The 19,995-nt window shown below is 43.0% G+C and overlaps 1 protein-coding gene across 4 annotated transcripts in view; it reads left to right on the top strand.

Moving 5' to 3' along the window:
* LOC306981805 (nck-associated protein 5-like) overlaps nucleotides 1-19,995 on the top strand; it is a 220,556-nt gene that overhangs the window by 82,169 nt on the left and 118,392 nt on the right. Inside the window, exon 1 of one of the 4 annotated variants that reach the window (XM_079581487.1) lies at nucleotides 5,363-5,759. The exons of the other annotated variants lie outside the window; for them this stretch is intronic. Within the exon in view, the coding sequence (XP_079437613.1) occupies nucleotides 5,731-5,759 (29 nt within the window). The 5' untranslated portion in view covers nucleotides 5,363-5,730. Of the gene's footprint in view, nucleotides 1-5,362; nucleotides 5,760-19,995 lie in introns of those variants that run through there. 4 annotated transcript variants of the gene reach the window in all.

Raw genomic sequence — 19,995 nt, 5'->3', positions numbered from 1 at the left:
GAGGAAAAAAGTGCCAACTATCCAACACCAAATCTGCTCATGCTAGTTGTCGTTTTTGTCCACCGTTTTCAGCACAAGTCATCTGTGAATGGTGTCAAAAGGTAAGAATATACTCCAAGAGCATCAGCATATTCCCTAGGTTCTATTTAGCGGTTCCTCCCCCATGGAAAGCCAACGCTCGGGGCCTAAATGAGCCGAGCAGCTCACTCAGCACCTACGGTCAACATTCTCACAAACAAGAGAAGTGTGTTCAGACAATGGGCTATTAGCAAGGAAAGAAAGTCATTAAACCGCATGTGATGACAGGAGCGGGTGAAATATTGGGCATAAAGTTGGGATTCCGCGTATTATTTTGTTTACTGGAACAAAAATTGTGACTGAAAAGCAGTTTGTTAGATAGATGAGGGTTAATGTGAGAAACCATTTCCTGCACGCTCTGTCACTTGTTGTGTCAGGTGTTGCGCGGCGTTGCGTGCCCATAAACGGTTATTTGACTCCTGGCTATTGGTGAGCTAATCAAATAGCCTTCAGCAAAACATAGTTGGACAAATTTGTGGCTGGCGTGCCCAAATCTGCCAAGGAACATGTAGAGACTCAACAGCTCATCGAGGTAAAGCTGGGGCATCCAATTTATTTGACTAGATAGATAGTGGATGGGTTGTTGATGTGAAGTTTGGTGCTTGGATATTTGCAGGGAGAGATTTGTGAAGGGAAGGAGGTGGAAAAGCTGAGGAGGCTGATGGTTCTTCTGCCGCGGTGAAGGTGGAAGGACGGCAGGATGAAAGAGAGAGTCCATTTATATGAACGGTTTGAGAGGTGAGTGGTTGAGATTCAAAAGTTTTGAAGGAAGAAGGAAGAAATGCAACCGTACTGGGTTAAAGCTGCACGAGTTATCCAACTTTTGACTACGTTTACATGGGGTCAATAACCCTTTCATAACCAGAATATTAGCAATAACCCAGTTGCGCATGGCCATGTAAACACAGGCAAATAAAAACTGTGTTTCTCCTTTTCTAACCCGAATATCTGGTCATGTATAAGCGTAGTGGAATATCCCCATTGTTGAGGAAGAAGAAGAATCGTAAATGAATTTGTGACGTGATGTTCTATGTGTTGTGGTTTGGATTAGGATTATTTCCAATTACAATTACCATAAAGTACCTCTTTCTGCCAAATGTTTCCGAATATTGACGACATGCAAACAGACTGTAGCACAGGAAATGTAGTTTTGCCATTGTTGAATATATCGTAAACTTCCTGTCACTTCCTGTCACTTCCTGTCACTTCCTGGCCCTTTACCACAAAGCTGGTTGAACGTATCCTGGATAAGTTTCTCTTGCCTGGATAGACAAATCCGGATATGAGCCTCATAAGCGTCCTACGATGTGCTTTATCAACTGGCTGAGTAAACCCTGAGTATCTCAGTGGAGTCATGCGCACATTTGGGTGGAGCCAGTTTATCTGAATTTCAAAATCCATCCCTAGACTCATGACAAATACATTGTTGTGATGTAATGTAGAGTGTGTCCAGACCAAGCCGAGACACATCCCAATGGGACAGTTGCATGCTCACAATTTAAATATAACAGTCTTTATATGTTGTGAGAAATAAGCGATCAGCTATATACATTCACACATAAGTATTGCTTCTCAAGGCGCCGCTCGTGGTTCTTCTTCGCTTTCCCTTCTCCTCATCTCCATACAGCCACAGAGTTTGGAACAATGAGTTCTCCTCTTTGTTTGGTCAACATCACAGGAACTTGACCTGGTCCTGAGCAGGTTGTTCGTTCAGGGTAAGTGAGAGATCTACCACGATAAAAAGTGACCTTTGTCTCGCCAAACCTCGCTTCATTCAACCACTAAATTGTTAGCAAAATGTTACAAACATTATTTCATCTAATATGTCATATGTACAACTCCACCGCTTCCACCATTTACAATTTGAAAGCACAAAATAAATCAGGCACCCCAGCTTTACACTGCAAACCATTTTAGTTTTAATCCAGTTGGGAGACCTTAACCAGTTTTACTTAATGGTTTGCAAAGCGAGTTAATAACCTACTTTATGCACATTTGACCACAATTATTCACCAATTATTCTTTTTCTTTTGCTCCATTCAAAATAACCGAATTGACTAGCAACCCGTGACCATTTTTCATTTCAAATTCGTCATGCATTTTCATAATTGTATTTTTTCCCCTGTCTTTGCGGCGCCACAAAACTATCCATCACTCCTCCTGCCGCGCTCCACAACTCGCCCCTCTGTCTTGATCAAATTAGCTTCGAACACGCGCGCTAATATTTCTTGATTATATGCACGTGTAAGTGTTAGCATTGACCTAGCCATCACATTTGCCCTTTTTTAAAATTCTGAAACAGGACAATGGTGTGTAAATAGCGGCCACCTGCTTGTTGAATGGGCTCACGCTGGCTGTGTTTGTGATGTGTTCGCGTTTGGGAGCCAGCAGCTGCGGATATGATAAACGCAATTATACCTCCCAGCATGCCGCTGGGCTAATATCGGCCAATCGTCTGACATTATGAATCTCTCGCGGATGATAAGTATGACGAATGGGAGACAGGGCTGGACAGATTTGGGAGGGTAATCGGATTTAGTTGTTTTTTTGTTCATCACTGTTCACACTTCGGCCTCTTCAGGTCGTACTCAGGTTAATCTCACATTTTAGCATTTCTTGGTTTTGATGATAACAGATTCATTTATGGCTTAGTAATGCTTTTAAGTTTTTGAACCACTCTTTTATCACAATGCGAGCCCAATGAATCCTGGCATTGTCCTCTTGGAATATGCCCGTGCCATCAGGGAAATAGAAATCCAGGAAAGACCTGGTCAATCAGGATGGTCAGGTAGTCATCAGATCTCATTCTTTGGGCACGTAGTCTCGCCAGGCAGGCCCACAGGCAGGTGGGGGCAAGTGAGGTTTTATGAGGTGGTAAAAAATGTGAAAACCACTTTCCAAGATCTCAACCTAGACAGTGACTTATCTTGCGATGGCCCCCTAGAAAAGTCCCCAGTTCTGGTCTCAATTCATTATGTTGCGCAGTTATATCAGTATTTTATTTTATTCTGATTTGAGGCTATTGATTCATTGATTTCTTTGTGTGTGAGTGAACTTGTTTTAGTTTTTCCACCTTCTCATAACTGGCTGAGGAAATGTCCACATAGTTTCCCCCCTCTTGAAGCTCATAGTTATAGCTTCACCCACCCAGGCGTCTTACCTCCAACACCTCACCCCCGGCTTGTTTACCTCCACCATGACCTCCCTAACCCCCCCCTCCTCTCCCTCTCCCTCTCTGCAGCCAGCTAATTTTCTCACATGGTTAGTGTCATTGTTCATTTGGGACATTAGCGACACTGGACGCTCTTAAGTCAAGCCCCATGTCCCTTTTCTTCCTTTCTCTCTTCTTTAACCGAGCGCTCCTGTCACTGGGACCCTTTTAAATCGGCCTTTCGCACCCTCCGCGAACTCGCCCCCTCTCGCGCTGGTCCTATTGGGGCTTAGACAATAGCTCGGACCCCCCCACCCACCCCACCCACCTCCCTTTCTTCCCGGCGTGGTCTTCTTGCGAGAGCGTCCAGGCTGCAGTTTGTCACAAGCACTGAGCTGAAACTGATTGTCATTGCGGCAGATGGAGCAGAGCGTGAGCGGCGGTGTAGCGCAGTCGACCGGGAGGGCCCTTCAGCGCTCCTGGTGTCTATTCTTTCCCTGGCCCCCCTCATGGTGCGGGGTACTCATCGCGGTGTTTGATCCTTGAAGGTTCTTCGGTGGTCCATGAAGCTTGATGGTTTCTATTGTTGGGAAAAGCTTCTAGCACTTGACTTCGGGATGCTATTAGGGTGTTTTTATACTAATAATTCATTTGTTTTATTCATAGCATGTAAATCTGCTCTAACAGGAGAACCAGTCTGCATTGTCATAAAAATTATTAGACCATCACCACCAAACATTCCAATCCTGGATCGATATCATTTGTATCGACACAAGGCTTGGTGTTCTTGACCCCATGACCTATGAATGTTTTGTACAAAATTACTTTGAGTTATTTTACCTCAATATAAACTTTCTTTGACACAACTGGCTTTGGCGAGATAAAAAAACAAAGGTTCTGCCAAACTCTACTCTTCAAGAAGAGTTTGTGCTTCAAAATAGTAAGTGACTGTAGAAAGGAATGTGGTCCGAAAGGTCAGTATGCCTAAAAAGTAAACGTCGGAACTCCAGATGTTATACCGTTTTTCAGTTGATAACGTGATGACATAGCAAAACCTTCTGTGTGTTTTGTGTACAACTTTAATTCCAAGAGATTTTTTATATAATGTATAATGAGAAGAGAAATAAAACCCTACTTGCCTGATTGTGTTGGACGCTAACCAAAATGCCGGCAGTTCTTTCAAATTCAAGACACCCCAAATCTACCACGCACATCATATCAGGCAAAGTTTAGCTCTCAATCTGTCCTCTTACCACTTTGAAAATCACAAAACAGGCCGGGACGTCTTTGTACGCAAACTCAATCCCACTCAGACACTGGATTCTCCCAAACAAAACCACAGTCTCCTCCAAACAACAAAAAGAATATGCGATTTTCTTTCATTGCTCTCTCCAGACAATTGCCTGGTTAAGATTTCTGACACTAGATGAAAGGCTGTCTGTTGGCCTAATTATATCTGTTTGCCGGAGTCTTTGTTTCCTTTTGACTTGTCAAGAAAAATACGTTTTCCTTCTTCTTTCTTTGCGACAGTTCCCGTTCGTCAGCAAAACCTACGATCGTTTCACAATTGGCACCACTGGGACGCTCTAGCAAGCCGTAGTAAAAGGCTGCTATTTTGGTTTGCCTCGCTGCTTTTTTTTTTTTTGCAAGTGACCATCCATTGCAGCCGTAAACACTATCTTTAGTCGTGTTAGCGTGTAATTTAGACCTCGTAAAAAGAGTCGAGTGTGAACAAACTAGTTCGACTGGATGGTGCTGTTTTGTTTTTTTTGGGGCCATTTGCTCACTCTTCTTTTGCTTATAGACCCTAGTTAGAGGAACATCAAGAGCTTTTTTTTTTTTAGTCTATATGTTCACACCCCCAATTTCCCCTCAACCCCCCTCTACAAGAGAATCCCCCAAGGAACAGACCTACCACCGGAGCTATACGGCAAGCCAGGCGAATCTGCCCCCTTAACCAACACATGTTAAATGTCCCGCAAGCTCCTCTTGGTTTGAAAAAAGAGGAAGAGACAGAGAGAGAGAGAGAGAGAGAGGGAGCAGACAGGGGCAGGGGGAATACTCAGCGGAGAGATCAAGCTAGGAGGCGGAGAGGGGTGGGCGGGGGAAAAGCCAGCCAGCAAACGCAGCCGTGGAGGGAGAGAGATAGGGATAGCAGCAGCAGCAGCAGCAGCCTTGCGGGGTCTAGTGCGAGCGTGGCTACCGAGGGATACGAAGGCAGGAGAAGGGGGAGTGATGTTGCGGAGAGGAAAGTCAATGCACGTTGCCAGATCGAGCGAGACAGCGGCGGAGAGGGACGGATTCTAAGTCAAGTCGAGGAGACGGGAGGGGGGGGGGAGAGAGAGAAAGAATCAAGAGGCAGTGAGACGGATTGTGGATGTTAACTTTGCCTGGATGACCGGGTGGTGAGCGGCTGCAGGAGCGGAGCGTGGGGCAAACCCGGCGGATGGTGGATCTCTTTTTTTTTTTTTTTTTTTTCTCCTACAATGCGTGTCCCCTGAATGCACCAGGATGCTGAATCTCCACGAGGGTAAGTGGGAGGATTAGTGGATACATGACAACCCGGGATTTTTTGCGAATAGAGTGGGGATAGTGGGCAACCTTGTCAATGCCACACAATTTGTGCAGGCAGCTGCTTGGTGTTTGAACATTGCTGTTTGCTAGTTAGATGACATTCTGGAGCAGGGAAATTGGCAAAGTCATGCTTCAAATTCAGCTCGTTTAAAGGGACTTGAAGTGGAGCCAAGAATGTCAGAGCTTGATATTCAGAAATGTGTTTAGCGACTTGGCTTGGGAAACATCTTTAGTCTTACAACACCTCATATATTTTCAGGAAATTGCTGGAAGGAAATGATCTTAAACTTTGTTAAGTTGCAAATGTCAGCTAATTTTAAATTGTTCTGGTTCATTTGCGCTTTACTCGTATTTCTCTCCAAATTGTAAGGCAACTTCAGGAATTGCAAAAGATGAATTGAACAACACATCCAAAATGAAAACCTCAGCAAATTCTTTGACATTCATGAGGTCATTTAATTTGGATTAATCAGAGAGTTGCATGACTAACTTCCATCAAAAACACAATGCTAAAGTAGTAGCACTGCCTATGTGTCAACACTTTGCATTTCACCTAACTTGACTTGCAAATTTAAAGGGGATTCCTTTTGTTTCCTCGCCAATGCCACTTGGTTCACAAAGGCATGATTCTGTCAAGGCTGTGCCATACTCACTACTACGACTTCTGCTACTACTTCTTCTGGATTTCACAGTGTTTACATGTCGCTCGATTACCCAGCCAAAAGTACCTCGCTCGTGACCTTTGCAAATGCCACCTAATCTTGTCAGGCATATTGTTTTTTTTTTGGGAAGGATGCGCTTCACTTTCAACTTGCTTTAAGGCAAACATCCATGCCCCTCTGGTGTGCCTCGGCAAATGTCAAGCAATTCCAATATGCTGATTTTCAGGACGCACCTCGTGGTATTATGACAAGGTTGCGTCCTTAACGTGCTCCCCGCTGAGTTGCCTTGAAAAATCGTATCTAGTCCTGAAACAGCGGGATAATCTGCAAATGCCATGGTTATGAAGATGTCAAAAATGCACCTTCCTTCTAGCTACGCAAGCAACACATGTACCTCCTCTCATCTGATCTTGCAGTTTAAAGGGATAGCTCGCTTGCCCTGTTGCTATTGGTAACTACAGCAGCTATAGGTTGTTGCGTAAACCTATTCATAGCTACCTGTCATTTAAAGGTAAAACAATACGCGAGACGAGCAAAACGGAATCGGGTAAATACTGGGATGTGTTTCTCTCAGGGAGATTAAGATTTTTCGAGCCAGCCCACTAATCCGGCGCTGAAATGACAGGAATAGAACTGGGTGTCGCAGCAGAGAGAGTGAGAATATAGATTATCAGGGAAGAGGGCCGGGGAAGTCTGTTTTTCTCAGTGGACCGTGGTGACCAGCTATAGCCCATATGTCAATGTCAAGACAGGTCGAAAAGGCTGACCTGAGAGTCTCTCGGCGCATGAGCAAGAAGAATGAGGGAGTAGGTGAGAAGAAGAAGAAGAAGAAGAGATCACAACATGATCACTTTCCGCAGATTAGTGCCATAAATAGGGAAAAGGGATTGCTTTCTTTTTGAATATATCACTTTCTTTTCATACGGAAATTTGGCATATTTGATTGGAGGGCAGCTTTTAGAAATCTTGTTCTTCTTAAAGGCCCTGAACTGAAGCAGAATGAATTTTGTGCATTTTGTCCATCAGTGTATTGTAAAAGCATCTACTAATGCCTTTTAATTGATCATGAACTGGCAGCTGGTTGTTGTTGTTCTAAGCATTACCATGACAAAGTTAGAAATAAGTTTGCTTCTTTCTAGACAAGAATAAATCAAGTAGGGCCTTTAATTAATCCCGATATACTTCTAGGTTTGCACACCTTGTCTTTCAAACATTATGTCCAGGTGAAGAAATGTCTTTGGAAACATTGTCATGATGAAAATATGATATATAATACAAGCACATGCCTGGGTGGTATCGACGTCCTGTCCCCGAAAAAAGACTTTCTGGTCATCTTGTTTAGTTTGCGCCGACTTTTTCTTTCGTTTCCCAGCGAGTTTCCCAAGATGCGTCCAAAATAGCACGCGCCAGAATGCTTTATGATTGGAAACGCCAGCGGAGGCTCGCCGGGTGTCGAAAAGTGCACTTCTCCGCTCAATTGCTATGTTTCAGTCGGCAAATTGCAACATGCGAGCAGTTAATCTGGGGAGACTTAATTGTTTCCTTTAGGGCAGCACGATATCGGAGAGACATGTGATACCAGTTATCTTTGTTGTGCATGGGGAAGAAAAAAATGTGATAATTTACTGGTGTTGGAATTTCCCTTTTGGCGGCGAGCAGTTGCTGATTTTGAATTTGAATAACGTGGTTCAGGGTCACGCCGTTAAAATAGACAAGTGGTATGAAAGAGCTGAAGTGGCAGTATGTTTTGAGTAATCCAGTTCACTTTGGTTGTTTCTTTTTCTCCAATCAATATTTCCTGAACGTGAAATATCCATAGATGGAACACAAAACATTTTTAAATCACTTTTACTCCAACCTGGGCAGATTTTCGTTCAAAATGTGTTCATGACGGCACCGTTGATTTGCTAGCATGCCGTTAGCTTAAAGTGAAGGCTTGTTTTCACTGCTTATCACAAGAGAGATAAGCAGTGAAAGATGAGAATGCTTGTTAAGCCTCATCCACGCATTAAACTATGTTCAATTGATGTTTTTCCACTCTCTTTTTGGAGATTGAGTTACGTTTACTCAGATCTGGCTTGTTCCCTCAACTCAATTGTGCTTTGTGATTAAATTACCCACATTTTATTGTGTTTTTTCATGATGAGGTTGCTTAACTTTAGTCCTGTCCTGTTCTATATTTGCTTGCTAGGAACTAACATAGAAAGGTGGTGTTTGAGAAGCCTATATGTGCTCAGTCGGAATCTCACGTTCTACTTTTAGCGTAATTTATAGCCCAGTCAATGCGGTAGGTAGGCCAGGGGCTACTTGCTCCTGTCAGCCATGTTTGGCACCATGTTCAAGTGCCTCTTCATCCAACACAACAAAGCCAAGAGATCAAGTAATTAGCAAGTAATGGTTGAATTTAGAACCATTATGGACTTACAAGAAGTTTGAAGTATCACAGAATCAACAAACCTTGCTACCGGCCAGAGTTCAACTTTTTTTATAGCTTCCGTCAATGTGGGGGGCCGGGAAGGACTTCTTGACGCCGTCACTCACCCCGAGCTCATTTGCAAGTCACAAGTGTTGACGCCACGGCCAACAACTGCTGCCACAATTGCAGGCGAACCTTCAGATATCCGTAAACAAGTCGTCGAAGTGGTCAATCGGTGGTTGAGCTGGAGGGCTTCTCAGTATTGTGTGTTCTGATCTCTTCACAGATGGTTAAGCTTGAGATTCTGTTCTACAGCGGGGCCAGCAACCTCTCGATCCTGTCAGTCACCTTATGCTCATTTGCAAGTTTAAAGTCGCAGTGGTCAAGAGGTTCTCACAATTCAGCAGATTGGCCGTTCGAACCCCTTTCCACCAGAGAATATTGCCTTTGTGTCCTTGAACAACCAGAAATACTTCCATAATAGCGAGCACTTTGAGGACAAGTGGCCAAACTTTGTCTATCATTGTTTAGTCGGTCCTGAACAGAACTCCGACCATTGCGATAAATGCGCTGACGTTGGAAGTCCGTCAATCCTCTTCCCAATTGTTTCCCCCCCCCTCCCCGGTAAACAGAATGCAGGACACAAAGCCAGAGCGGTTGACACATATCATTAGCCTCGTCACAAGGTTACAGTCTTAACCGCTTACTGTCATGAGGAGCGGACGTGTGACAGCAGTGGGTTCCCAGCACTTCCTCCTCACCCCAGGGGCATTCCTCCGCACAAACATCACACAGTCCCGGGCCAAAACGCGCCATTTCAACATTTTCACTCAACAGTCAGAGACAAGCTTATTGTTTTAGGTCAAAGTGTCACTATGCTGTTTCATTTAGATGGAAATATCTATAAAAAATTCTTGTTATACCGTACTTTTGGGAGTTTCAGTTAATATCAGTGTTTGTCATTAGTTATTAGTTAGTAGTTTCAGAACAGAACACAGTATTTTTAGCAGAATGTTTGGGTATTGCAACACAGGAATATCTCGCTATTGCCACTAAAAAGAAAAAGCCCATTTGACCATGTTTCTAGCATCTTTTTTAAATATTTTTTGACCCACATGTGCATCTCCGCCCTCCGCCTGAAAACCTCCACTCTCTTCGACAGCCCTACCGTCTGTCATGCCGAGACCCCCCACCCGAGCCCAGACAGTGATCAAATATTAATAGTTAGCATGTTTTCGGATGACATGTTTAGCCGCTGTTAGCTTAGCCCCCTTCTCTTTTTTTGTTTGTTTAGCAGTATCATCCCAGCACCGGGGCAGATGTGCCGCTGGACGGGTCCCATTTGTGCCCGCTGCCCTCTGAAAACTACCTGGGGATTACGCTGTAAGAGGATTGGCCGAGCGCGCGGATTTGATTTTTTTTCCCCTCTTTTTTTTCTTTTTTTTTTTTACAGAATTAAAACTGTAATTCTCTCCGGCTGTAGCGTGCCACGCGGCCCGATCGTTCATTATGCGGCTGTCGCGCGGGCACTCAGAGTGATTTGAGCGCCGACATTTGCTCCACTGCCGGGCCGTGGCCTACATTTAGGGAACTGTTGGGTTTTTAAAGCCGTCAGGGACACGCGTCGGGTCTGGCTACAATTCGGCACAAATCGAACGCCTGTAATGGTTTGTTCGAGTCGAGCGGGTCTTGAACAGTAACTTGCGAGTTCATAATGAGAGAGACATTTGTGTTACATGGTGCAGTAATTTAACTTTTTTTAAATAAGTAAGGTTGGGGCTAAGATCTAGAGCTTGTTGTATTGATCGGCCAGGTTTTTGCATGACGTAGCCTCTGCATTCTGATGTGGGTGAAGTGAGTCACAGCAGGATTTCAACCAACAACCCTCTGGCTATTGGATGACATACTTATATCCACTCTTACTTCTTTGAAAATTAGTCGTCATTTATTCCTGAGCCCCAGCTGTTTCTGTTCATCAGCATTCAATGAACAGTTTAGGGGAGGAGGTTTATGCACAACTGCAGCCTCTGGAGGGTCCTACACCTTGATGTTTGAGAGACACCAGCAGCTTCAAATACCTGTATGCTGCTTTGTAGCATCTGTTCTCTTAATCTGATGCTCTGAATCAGCCACAAATCTGTATTTGTATGATGATTAAGCTTAATCTTTCATGAAATATTGAAGGTTTTCATACCTAGACCAAGGCATTCAACTATTTCACACTTTTCATCAGCAGAGAGATCCTTTTTCTTTCCCATATTGCTTGAAAATGATGATCTGCTTAATAAAATAGAACATCCTTTTTCAGTAGTTTTTCCCTTAACTGGGCTTAACCTGAAAACTAATCATCCCAGGTCTCTGAGATTGATTGTCAGTGATTCAGAGCCCTGAGACACGATTCCATCCATTTTTTTTAACCTTTTTACATTATATTTCATCTTTATTGCAGCCCGTGTGGTGTTATCAGTGGTTCGCCTGTTGATTCGGGCAGAAAATGCCGCTGTTTCCCAGTCTTGGTTGTCCGAATGGTTGCAATCCCTCCGTTCGCTCGACTTCTCCCACCTTTCGGACTGTACATCTCTGCCCCCGTTTACTTTTGACATCTTCACTGACGCACCTCCGCTCTCCTCCCCGCATGCGTCCCACATTCTCCGACCCCGGGGCCCTTCATATCGGGACCAGGTCAGAGTGAATTACTGTGGAATGTGGCCCGCTTCAATGGGCGCTCCACAGGGCCCCAGCATGGCACCGCTTCCGTTCATATACATCCACTTTCAATTTAAACCCGTCAAGGGGGGCTGTTTACGGGACTCTGCACTGTCCATCTCTCGACATGCACATCCTGTTTTTCTATCAAGTCCAACTGCCTCGTTTGCTGTGTCGATCTCAGCAACTAATCAGAATCTCCGGTGCCATCTCTCTGACCAATGAGACGAAGCCTTTGTGAAGCAATATCTATGTCTAGGAAATATAAGGGGATGTGGAGGGTCCGCCCCCTGGAAAATTTGAACAAATCATTTTTAGTGCCTTCATTCTGGCTCAGAAATACTCAGAAATTCTAATACTGCAGCAGCTTATCACTAAATACACTTTATGGGTTTAATATTTCCCGCCAAATCTCAAAAGAGCCACATCAGAGGCTTTACAGAGTTGAGTATATCCGAGTGAAAGCGTGTTCTACTGTGTCCGAAAGCTTTAAAAATGTTTAATGTTCTGTGATGCAACAAAATCCAGGAATATATAGATTGCAGTTCTTCAGTAGACGAAGAAACGACCAAAGCGGATACTCAAAACTGTGTGAACGAAGCCTGGCCAGCTTGGTTTTTGTATCTGTTCAAAAGCAGGACCGTCCGGAGCTTTGCAAACAGCCAATCAAATCTGGGAAAGTTTCCGATCGATCCAATCACAGACCGCGTTCACGACAGGAAGACCTTATTAATTACTGATAAAATAGTTTAAGAAGAACGTACCTGCGTAGATGTTCATGCTTCAGCTTCTCTGAGAGGATTTTCTTCTTGTTGTCGTCCGTCGAAAAGCAGGAGTGCCCAAAAGGCTTCTTGTGGAATTGCCAACATCTCCAGAGATAGTTTTTTTCACTACAAGTTTCATAATACCACACAATCAAAACTACAAAAAGCTAACATTATATCGTGAGACAGAGCTGGCATTAACGTTCCAGGCCTCAAGGTGTGGGGCACAGTTTAAACCTCTCCTGAATGCACCCGGATGAATGTTTCACTGCACGGACCACCGATCTTTGGCCCTCCACGCCATATACACAAAGTTCGGACACCCAAATGCTCCTAGGTTTAAAATCTGACCTAAATTGTTGTTGACTCCTTCTGTCCTTCAGTTTTTCCTTAAGCATTTCCTCTGATTGGTGAACATGCTCGTCAAACACATCCATCAGGAATTCTTCGAAATCACCCCTGATCCCCGACTACACGTCTCTGTAAAGTATGTGTATCCTGGCTACTGCACTGGATATGTTTTGGATGAGGGAACCAGTGTATTTTGCTCGACATATGTCTCGCGAAGTACCCTTTAAAGACAGATCCTTGTCGGGGACTGCTTCTGTGACTGCGGGCCATGCGGAGTAATTAAGTCCTTCCCTCCCCGCATTCCTCCGCCTCAGCCGCCCCCACCCCCCTGTGAGGCGGTCCGCACGTGGGAACTTTAAAAACACACACAGGCTGAGGCGGCAGGAGCAGACAGGCCGGTGCGGACTTGTTTTTTTTTTTTCTTCTTTTTTTTTTTTAATAGGCCAAGATATCATTAAAGGATTTCGACATCTCATTTCGTTGAACGTCTGCCTCGCCAAAAGCAAGAGCTGACTGAATCGCCGAAAGGTTCAGATGATGTTTACCAGTAATTAGGCTGCTGGATGTGGAAGCACAAAGTTGTTTTTCCCCTTCGTTTGTTGTGTGAAAGTAAAATTCTGCTTAGTTGACAGGTTGCAGCTAGAACTGTTTCGACCCACATTTGAACTTTGTATGAAAAGCGCTCTGTAGTTAAAGTTTTGATTGATTGAAATACATTTTTTAAACCTCTTAACCCCCACATGAACCAAGCACATTTGCTCCAGTTTGGCTTTACCCAAGTCGAAAAGCAAAAAAAAAAGTGTCAAAGGAGTGACTACAACGTGCCAGAAAAGCAACAATAACACAATATGAAAAGCGACAAAAACACACGACTAAAGAGTGATGAAAAAGCAATAATAAAAACACAAAAAAGCGACCAAAAGGAGATGAAAAGGTGATGAGACCATGACACAAAAGCAACACAAAAAGCGACAAAAACAAAAAGCAATTAAAAAAGACAAGAACACAACAAAAACTCTTCCATTGAGCGACAAAAAGACATCTAAGGAGTGATGAAAAGTCAACAAGAAAGCCATGAAAGAGTGACAAAAATTTGCTAATAATGTATCAGAATATCGAGTAGTTACACTTCCTGATCCTCCGTGTGAGCTAAAATCCCGCCCCTTCCGTTGCTCCCCTTTGCTGCGCAGCTGTGTCAATAAAAATGCATCTCTATTCTTGTGTGTTTTGACTTCACAGTGAGAGGAGGAAGTCTAGCAAGAGATGGAGAGATGAGGAAAGCGTTTCCTGAATACGTAGGACCTCAGGGGGAGACTTTTGGTAGCTGTCGTTGCAATAGATTAAAAAAAATTACTTGAATGTGCGCTACTGGCTCGGAACACAGCTCCAGGGCCTTTTGATGAGGGAACAACATTGTTTTTCATGTAAATCTACCCATTAATGACGGAGGGAGATTCCATTTGGCGTTGGAACACGTCTCCATAACCCTTCCATTATTCTACCACTTTCTGGATGATCAAAACTCCGGGCTAGAATGAGGTTCCTGCACGCCACTGCTTTGACACTTTATCATTAGAGTGGAAGAAGTATCTGGATTTGATGGGACTGGAAAAGAACCTCAGACCGTCGCAGTCTTTAACTAATTTCATCGTCCACTTTTCCCCATTTAACGAGAAAACGTCGGACAAGAAAAGTTTATTCAGATTTCTTTCTTTCCTTCTGCCGTGTTTACAAGTCTGAAAACAACTCGTCTGTTCTTTGTCTCTACTCGATGTGACAGAGGAAAAGCATAAAGTTTAATGGGCCGACGCCATTTATCGCCTATAAAACGCTTTTATTTGTGGCTCGGCGCTGCTCCGCTCGTCGGCTCGTATCGCCTCTTTCGTCTTCCTCCTCTCCCGCTGCCGGTCCTTCGCTCTCTGGTTCTCCTGCTAAGTGATGTCACCAGTCCTGCAGCATTCTTGCGGTCTGTAGCGGGGCAAGCCGGCTCCCTGTGAGGTCAGCGAGGTGCAAAGTCTCCCCAGCGGCTTTCCACTTAAAACAAGTTAGAGCGACTTGTGAAAAATGATTCCAAAAAGTGATCAGGCACCTGGTACAAAGGCACTATAGGTAGAAATGATTGCTTTTGGAGAGCTATGGCAAGGCAAGTCTATTTGTAGAGTCCAATTCGTACACATGGGATGGTGGACAAAGTTCCCATTGTGTGATGGAGTACAACCAAAAGAGGGGACTACTTCAATCACTACTTGCATATCCAAAAATCAGTACTACTACAAGTTCTGTTACTACTCCTTGACATCAAAAGCCCAGACTCCTTCCCACGTCAGTACCTGCGCTTCACGGACATCAGTCACATTGGTTGCGTTCGTTGACGTGCCCTCCCTGTAAAGGTTTTAAACTACCCCTCATTTCAGGCTACCCCCCGGTAATTTGAAATCAGTTTCAAGTTACCCCCAGGGGTAAGATGAACGCGATTTCAAGCTACCCCCCCTGATTTCAGATTACGAACTAAAGCTAACCTTACCTTAGCCCTAAACTTAAGGATAGTGGAGTTTACGAACTAAAGCGAACCTTACCTTAGCCCTAACTTTAAGGATAGTGGAGTTTACGAACTAAAGCTAACCTTACCTTAGCCCTAAACTTAAGGATAGTGGAGTTTACGAGCTAAAGCTAACCTTACCTTAGCCCTAAACTTAAGGATAATGGAGTTTACGAGCTAAAGCTAACCTTACCTTAGCCCTAAACTTAAGGATTGTGGAGTTTACGAGCTAAAGCTAACCATACCTTATCCCCTAAACTTAAGGATTGTGGAGTTTACGAGCTAAAGCTAACCTTACCTTAGCCCCTAAACTTAAGGATTGTGGAGTTTACGAACTAAAGCTAACCATACCTTAGCCCTAAACTTAAGGATTGTGGAGTTTACGAACTAAAGCTAACCTTACCTTAGCCCTAAACTTAAGGATTGTGGAGTTTACAAACTAAAGCTAACCTTACCTTAGCCCTAAACTTAAGGATAGTGGAGTTTACGAACTAAAGCTAACCTTACCTTAGCCCTAAACTTAAGGATTGTGGAGTTTACGAACTAAAGCTAACCTTACCTTAGCCCTAACCTTAAGGATAGTGGAGTTTACAAACTAAAGCTAACCTTACCTTAGCCCTAACCTTAAGGATAGTGGAGTTTACAAACTAAAGCTAACCTTACCTTAGCCCTAACCTTAAGGATAGTGGAGTTTACAAACTAAAGCTAACCTTACCTTAGCCCTAAACTTAAGGATAGTGGAGTTTACGAACTAAAGCTAACCTTACCTTAGCCCTAAACTTAAGGATAGTGGAGTTTACAAACTAAAGCTAACCTTACCTTAGCCCTAACCTTAAGGATAGTGGAGTTTACAAACTAAAGCTAACCTTACCTTAGCCCTAACCTTAAGGATAGTGGAGTTTACGAAGTAAAGCTAACCTTACCTTAGCCCTAACCTTAAGGATAGTGGAGTTTACGAACTAAAGCTAACCTTACCTTAGCCGTAACCTTAAGGATAGTGGAGTTTACGAACTAAAGCTAACCTTACCTTAGCCCTAACCTTAAGGATAGTGGAGTTTACAAACTAAAGCTAACCTTACCTTAGCCCTAACCTTAAGGATAGTGGAGTTTACAAACTAAAGCTAACCTTACCTTAGCCCTAAACTTAAGGATTGTGGAGTTTACAAACTAAAGCTAACCTAACCTTAGCCCTAACCTTAAGGATTGTGGAGTTTACGAACTAAAGCTAACCTTACCTTAGCCCTAAACTTAAGGATAGTGGAGTTTACAAACTAAAGCTAACCTTACCTTAGCCCTAACCTTAAGGATAGTGGAGTTTACGAAGTAAAGCTAACCTTACCTTAGCCCTAACCTTAAGGATAGTGGAGTTTACAAACTAAAGCTAACCTTAAGGAAAGGTAAGGTGAATGGGGGGTAGTTTGAAATCGCTACACCCTACCAACTTCCAACGCCGTGCTACCACCCCAGTCGTAAATCACCCTTCCTGGGGGTTCGGAGGAGCACACAGGAGCTGGTCCCCGGGGCTGGAGGTGTTGGTGCAGCTGTGGAGGAAGAGGAGCTTGTAAAAGTCGGAGGAGTACGGACCTCGGGAGTTGAGGGCGGCCACAATGGGCCCGATTGCTTGATCGCTCAGATGCCTGAAGGAGAGAGGCAGGGTGCTATGGAGATGAATGGAGAACGAAGAGAGGGTGTTTATGGCTCCAAACTCTTTAGAAGTGACATAGTGCAAGGTTTTAAGAAGATAAACTTGGGTCAAAATATTGTAAAAATGATTACAAGCCAATGTTTCTCCTTTGTCACCGTAACAGTGGTAGCTAGCTAGCTGAAATAGTTACTTCTGGTCCAAACTCATTCCTATAACTTTCATAATACATTCCTAACGTCCTAGTTCTTCACAGAAATGAGTTTATGATCACGACTTTCATGGTGAAAAGTGGGAGCGGTGTCGTGGCGTATGGAATGCTAACAACAACTTGCTAGCACGTCATGCTAATGCAGATCTACCCCATATGATGAAAACGCCTTCAAAAAAACGATTTTATATGGTGTTGTGATGATATGATTATGCCGTAGTATTCCTCTAATGGTATGGAGAGCAAAATTGTAGAGAAGATTGCGGTAAAAACAACGTTGTCGTCGTTTCTTCATATTTGCTGCATTTAAACCAATCCAGCGTCCACGTTCCATGCAGTTCCCTTCACCTATAATTGCGCTGCGGCAGCAAAACGACGCATTTAGGCCTGGTAGCCGGGAAAACAAGTCTGAACACTGACAAATGCACTGCTAACACTATAGAATCAGACAGTATAGACAGCACAGCAGCCACAGGATTAAAAGCTTATAGGTATTGTGTTGCTGATATAGATTTATAGCTTAAACAATATGGCGAGTACGGTGGCTGAACGGGGTCAACAAAACAGCAGCACAGAGGAGGTCACATGGCTAGGCAGAAGTAAAAGTTTTTAAAGTAAATGACCTCCCTGACCTCGCAGCAACTGCCTTTTCACTTTACAAGAGTTCTTTTGTGTTCGCAATTCTTCGGGAAACAACATATGTGCGACAACTATGACACAGGACTCGTCAAAAGTTTTGAAGAGTGTCGGAGCGTTTATTTCTCGCTTACCGCGTTAACCTCGTAACTCCCGCCTGAACCGAGAGGATCTTTTTCCTCACGTCATCAGATTTTTTTCCCATCATTTTTTTGTTGGGTATTCAACTCATTTTTGTAACTTTTTTTGTCATTTTTTTGTCACTTTTTATCACGTTTTTGTCATTTTTTTGTCACATTTTTGTCATTTTTTCGTCCATGTTTTGTCACATTTTTGTCATTTTTTCGTCAATTTTTTAATTATTTTTTTAAATCATTTTTGTGTCACTTTTTATCACATTTTTGTCATTTTTTTGTTGCATTTTTGTCATGTTTTCCTCAATTTGTTGTCAATTTTTTTCGTAATTTTTTCCCCATTTTTTTTTTATTTTTTGTCAAATTTTGTCAATTTTTTGCCACTTTTTCGTAAATTTTTCAGCACTTTTTTGTCAATTTTTTCTCACTTTTTTGTCACATTTCCATCATTGTTTTCGTCTCAGTTATGTTGCTTTTTTCCAGAAGCTTTTGGACTGGGGTAAAGCCAAACTGGAGAAAACGTGCTCGGTTCAGGTGGGAGTTAAGGGGTTACAGCAGTACCACGTCTGCGCTTTTCCTGCCGATCCACCCGCTAACCGCGCCTGCAGCCAAACGGTCAGCTCCCACTGTTTTCCAGCCGTCAATACCCCATTAACTCTATTGTATTTACATTGTCCTGTACTGCGCACACAGCCGGCCCCCGGGGCTGATGTGCAAACTGTAACTATGGATCTGTACTGTACCACCCGGACTGGAAACTTCGGCTGAATCATGTCCACTGTGCAGAGGCTATGGGGAGTTTCACCAGAAAACACAGTGGAAACACGGAGAACAGTGACCTTATACATGGGAATAATGCACCAATGGCGGACGACGGGGACAATAGCCTGGTAAACAACACGCACTCCAGATAAGGGCTCTTTCTCTGGACCGCTACACAGTGTATTATTCAGCAGATAGAACAATGTTAGGCACTCTAGTGTGGCTTTTGGGTCAGTGCCAAGCCTGGAAAACAACAATTAATGGTTTTAACATGACGGGGTTTTGCGTGATTTAGTGGACTCATGTGTTTCCGTGAATAACATTGGTAAATTGACTGAGTTTGTCGTTATTCGCCTGGTGGATTGATCTCCAACACCTGTGCACTGGAATGTATCACTAACCCACCAACAGTGCCATAATTGTCCAATGAATTTAGATTTTATTTAACCCCTTAACTCCCACCTGAACTGAGCACATTTTCTCCAGTTTGGCTTTACCCCAGTCCAAAAGCTTCTGGAAAAAAGGTGAGAAAATAGCGACAGAACTGAGACGAAAACAATGAGAAGATGTGACAAAAAAGTGAGAAAACTTAGACAAAAAAATGTCAAAAATTGTCAAAAAAGTGACAAAAAAATGGACAAAAATTTGACAAAAAAATTATGAAAAAAGTGACAAAAAAGTGACAAAAAAGTGACAAAAAAGTGACAAAAAAGTGACAAAAAAGTAAGAAAACTTAGACAAAAAACGGACAAAAAATTGACGAAAAATTGACAAAAAATGACGAAAAAGCGGCGAAAATGTCACCAAAAAATTGACAAAAATTTGACAAAAAAATTATGAAAAAGTGGCAAAAATAGACAAAAGATGTATGAAAAAATGACAAAAATGTGACAAAAAAGTGACAAAAAGTGAGAAAACTTAGACAAAAAATGATGAAAAAGTGACGAAAATGTCACCAAAAATGGACAAAAAAGGACAAAAAAACTGACAAAAATTTGACAAAAAATGGACAAAAAATTGACGACAAATGTGACAAAAAGTGACAAAAAATTTACTCTTTGACAAAAAATTGACGAAGTTACAAAAATGAGTTGAAAACCCCCCAAAAAATGATGGAAAAAAAATCTAATGACGTGAGGAAAAAGATCCATTTAGATGAGTTTTGTAGGTCTTAGCTTTCAAATGAGGCGTTACACTGGCCTACAGGATTTGGGTAAAGCTGACCTGGAGAAAATGCTCTCGGTTCAGGCGGGAGTTAAGAGGTTAAGTCCTTGAGTTCATTCACCGACAAAAGCTACAGTCTCTATATAAGCCAGATCCTTTTTTTTTGAAACGAATAAACAATAATAATACTTCCTGAACCCGGAGC

Source organism: Gobius niger (genome assembly GCF_951799975.1).
Source record: "Gobius niger genome assembly, chromosome: 23".
Taxonomy (NCBI): domain Eukaryota; kingdom Metazoa; phylum Chordata; class Actinopteri; order Gobiiformes; family Gobiidae; genus Gobius; species Gobius niger.
Note: the sequence above shows the minus strand (reverse complement) of the source record. Positions and strands in the feature narration are given on the sequence as shown.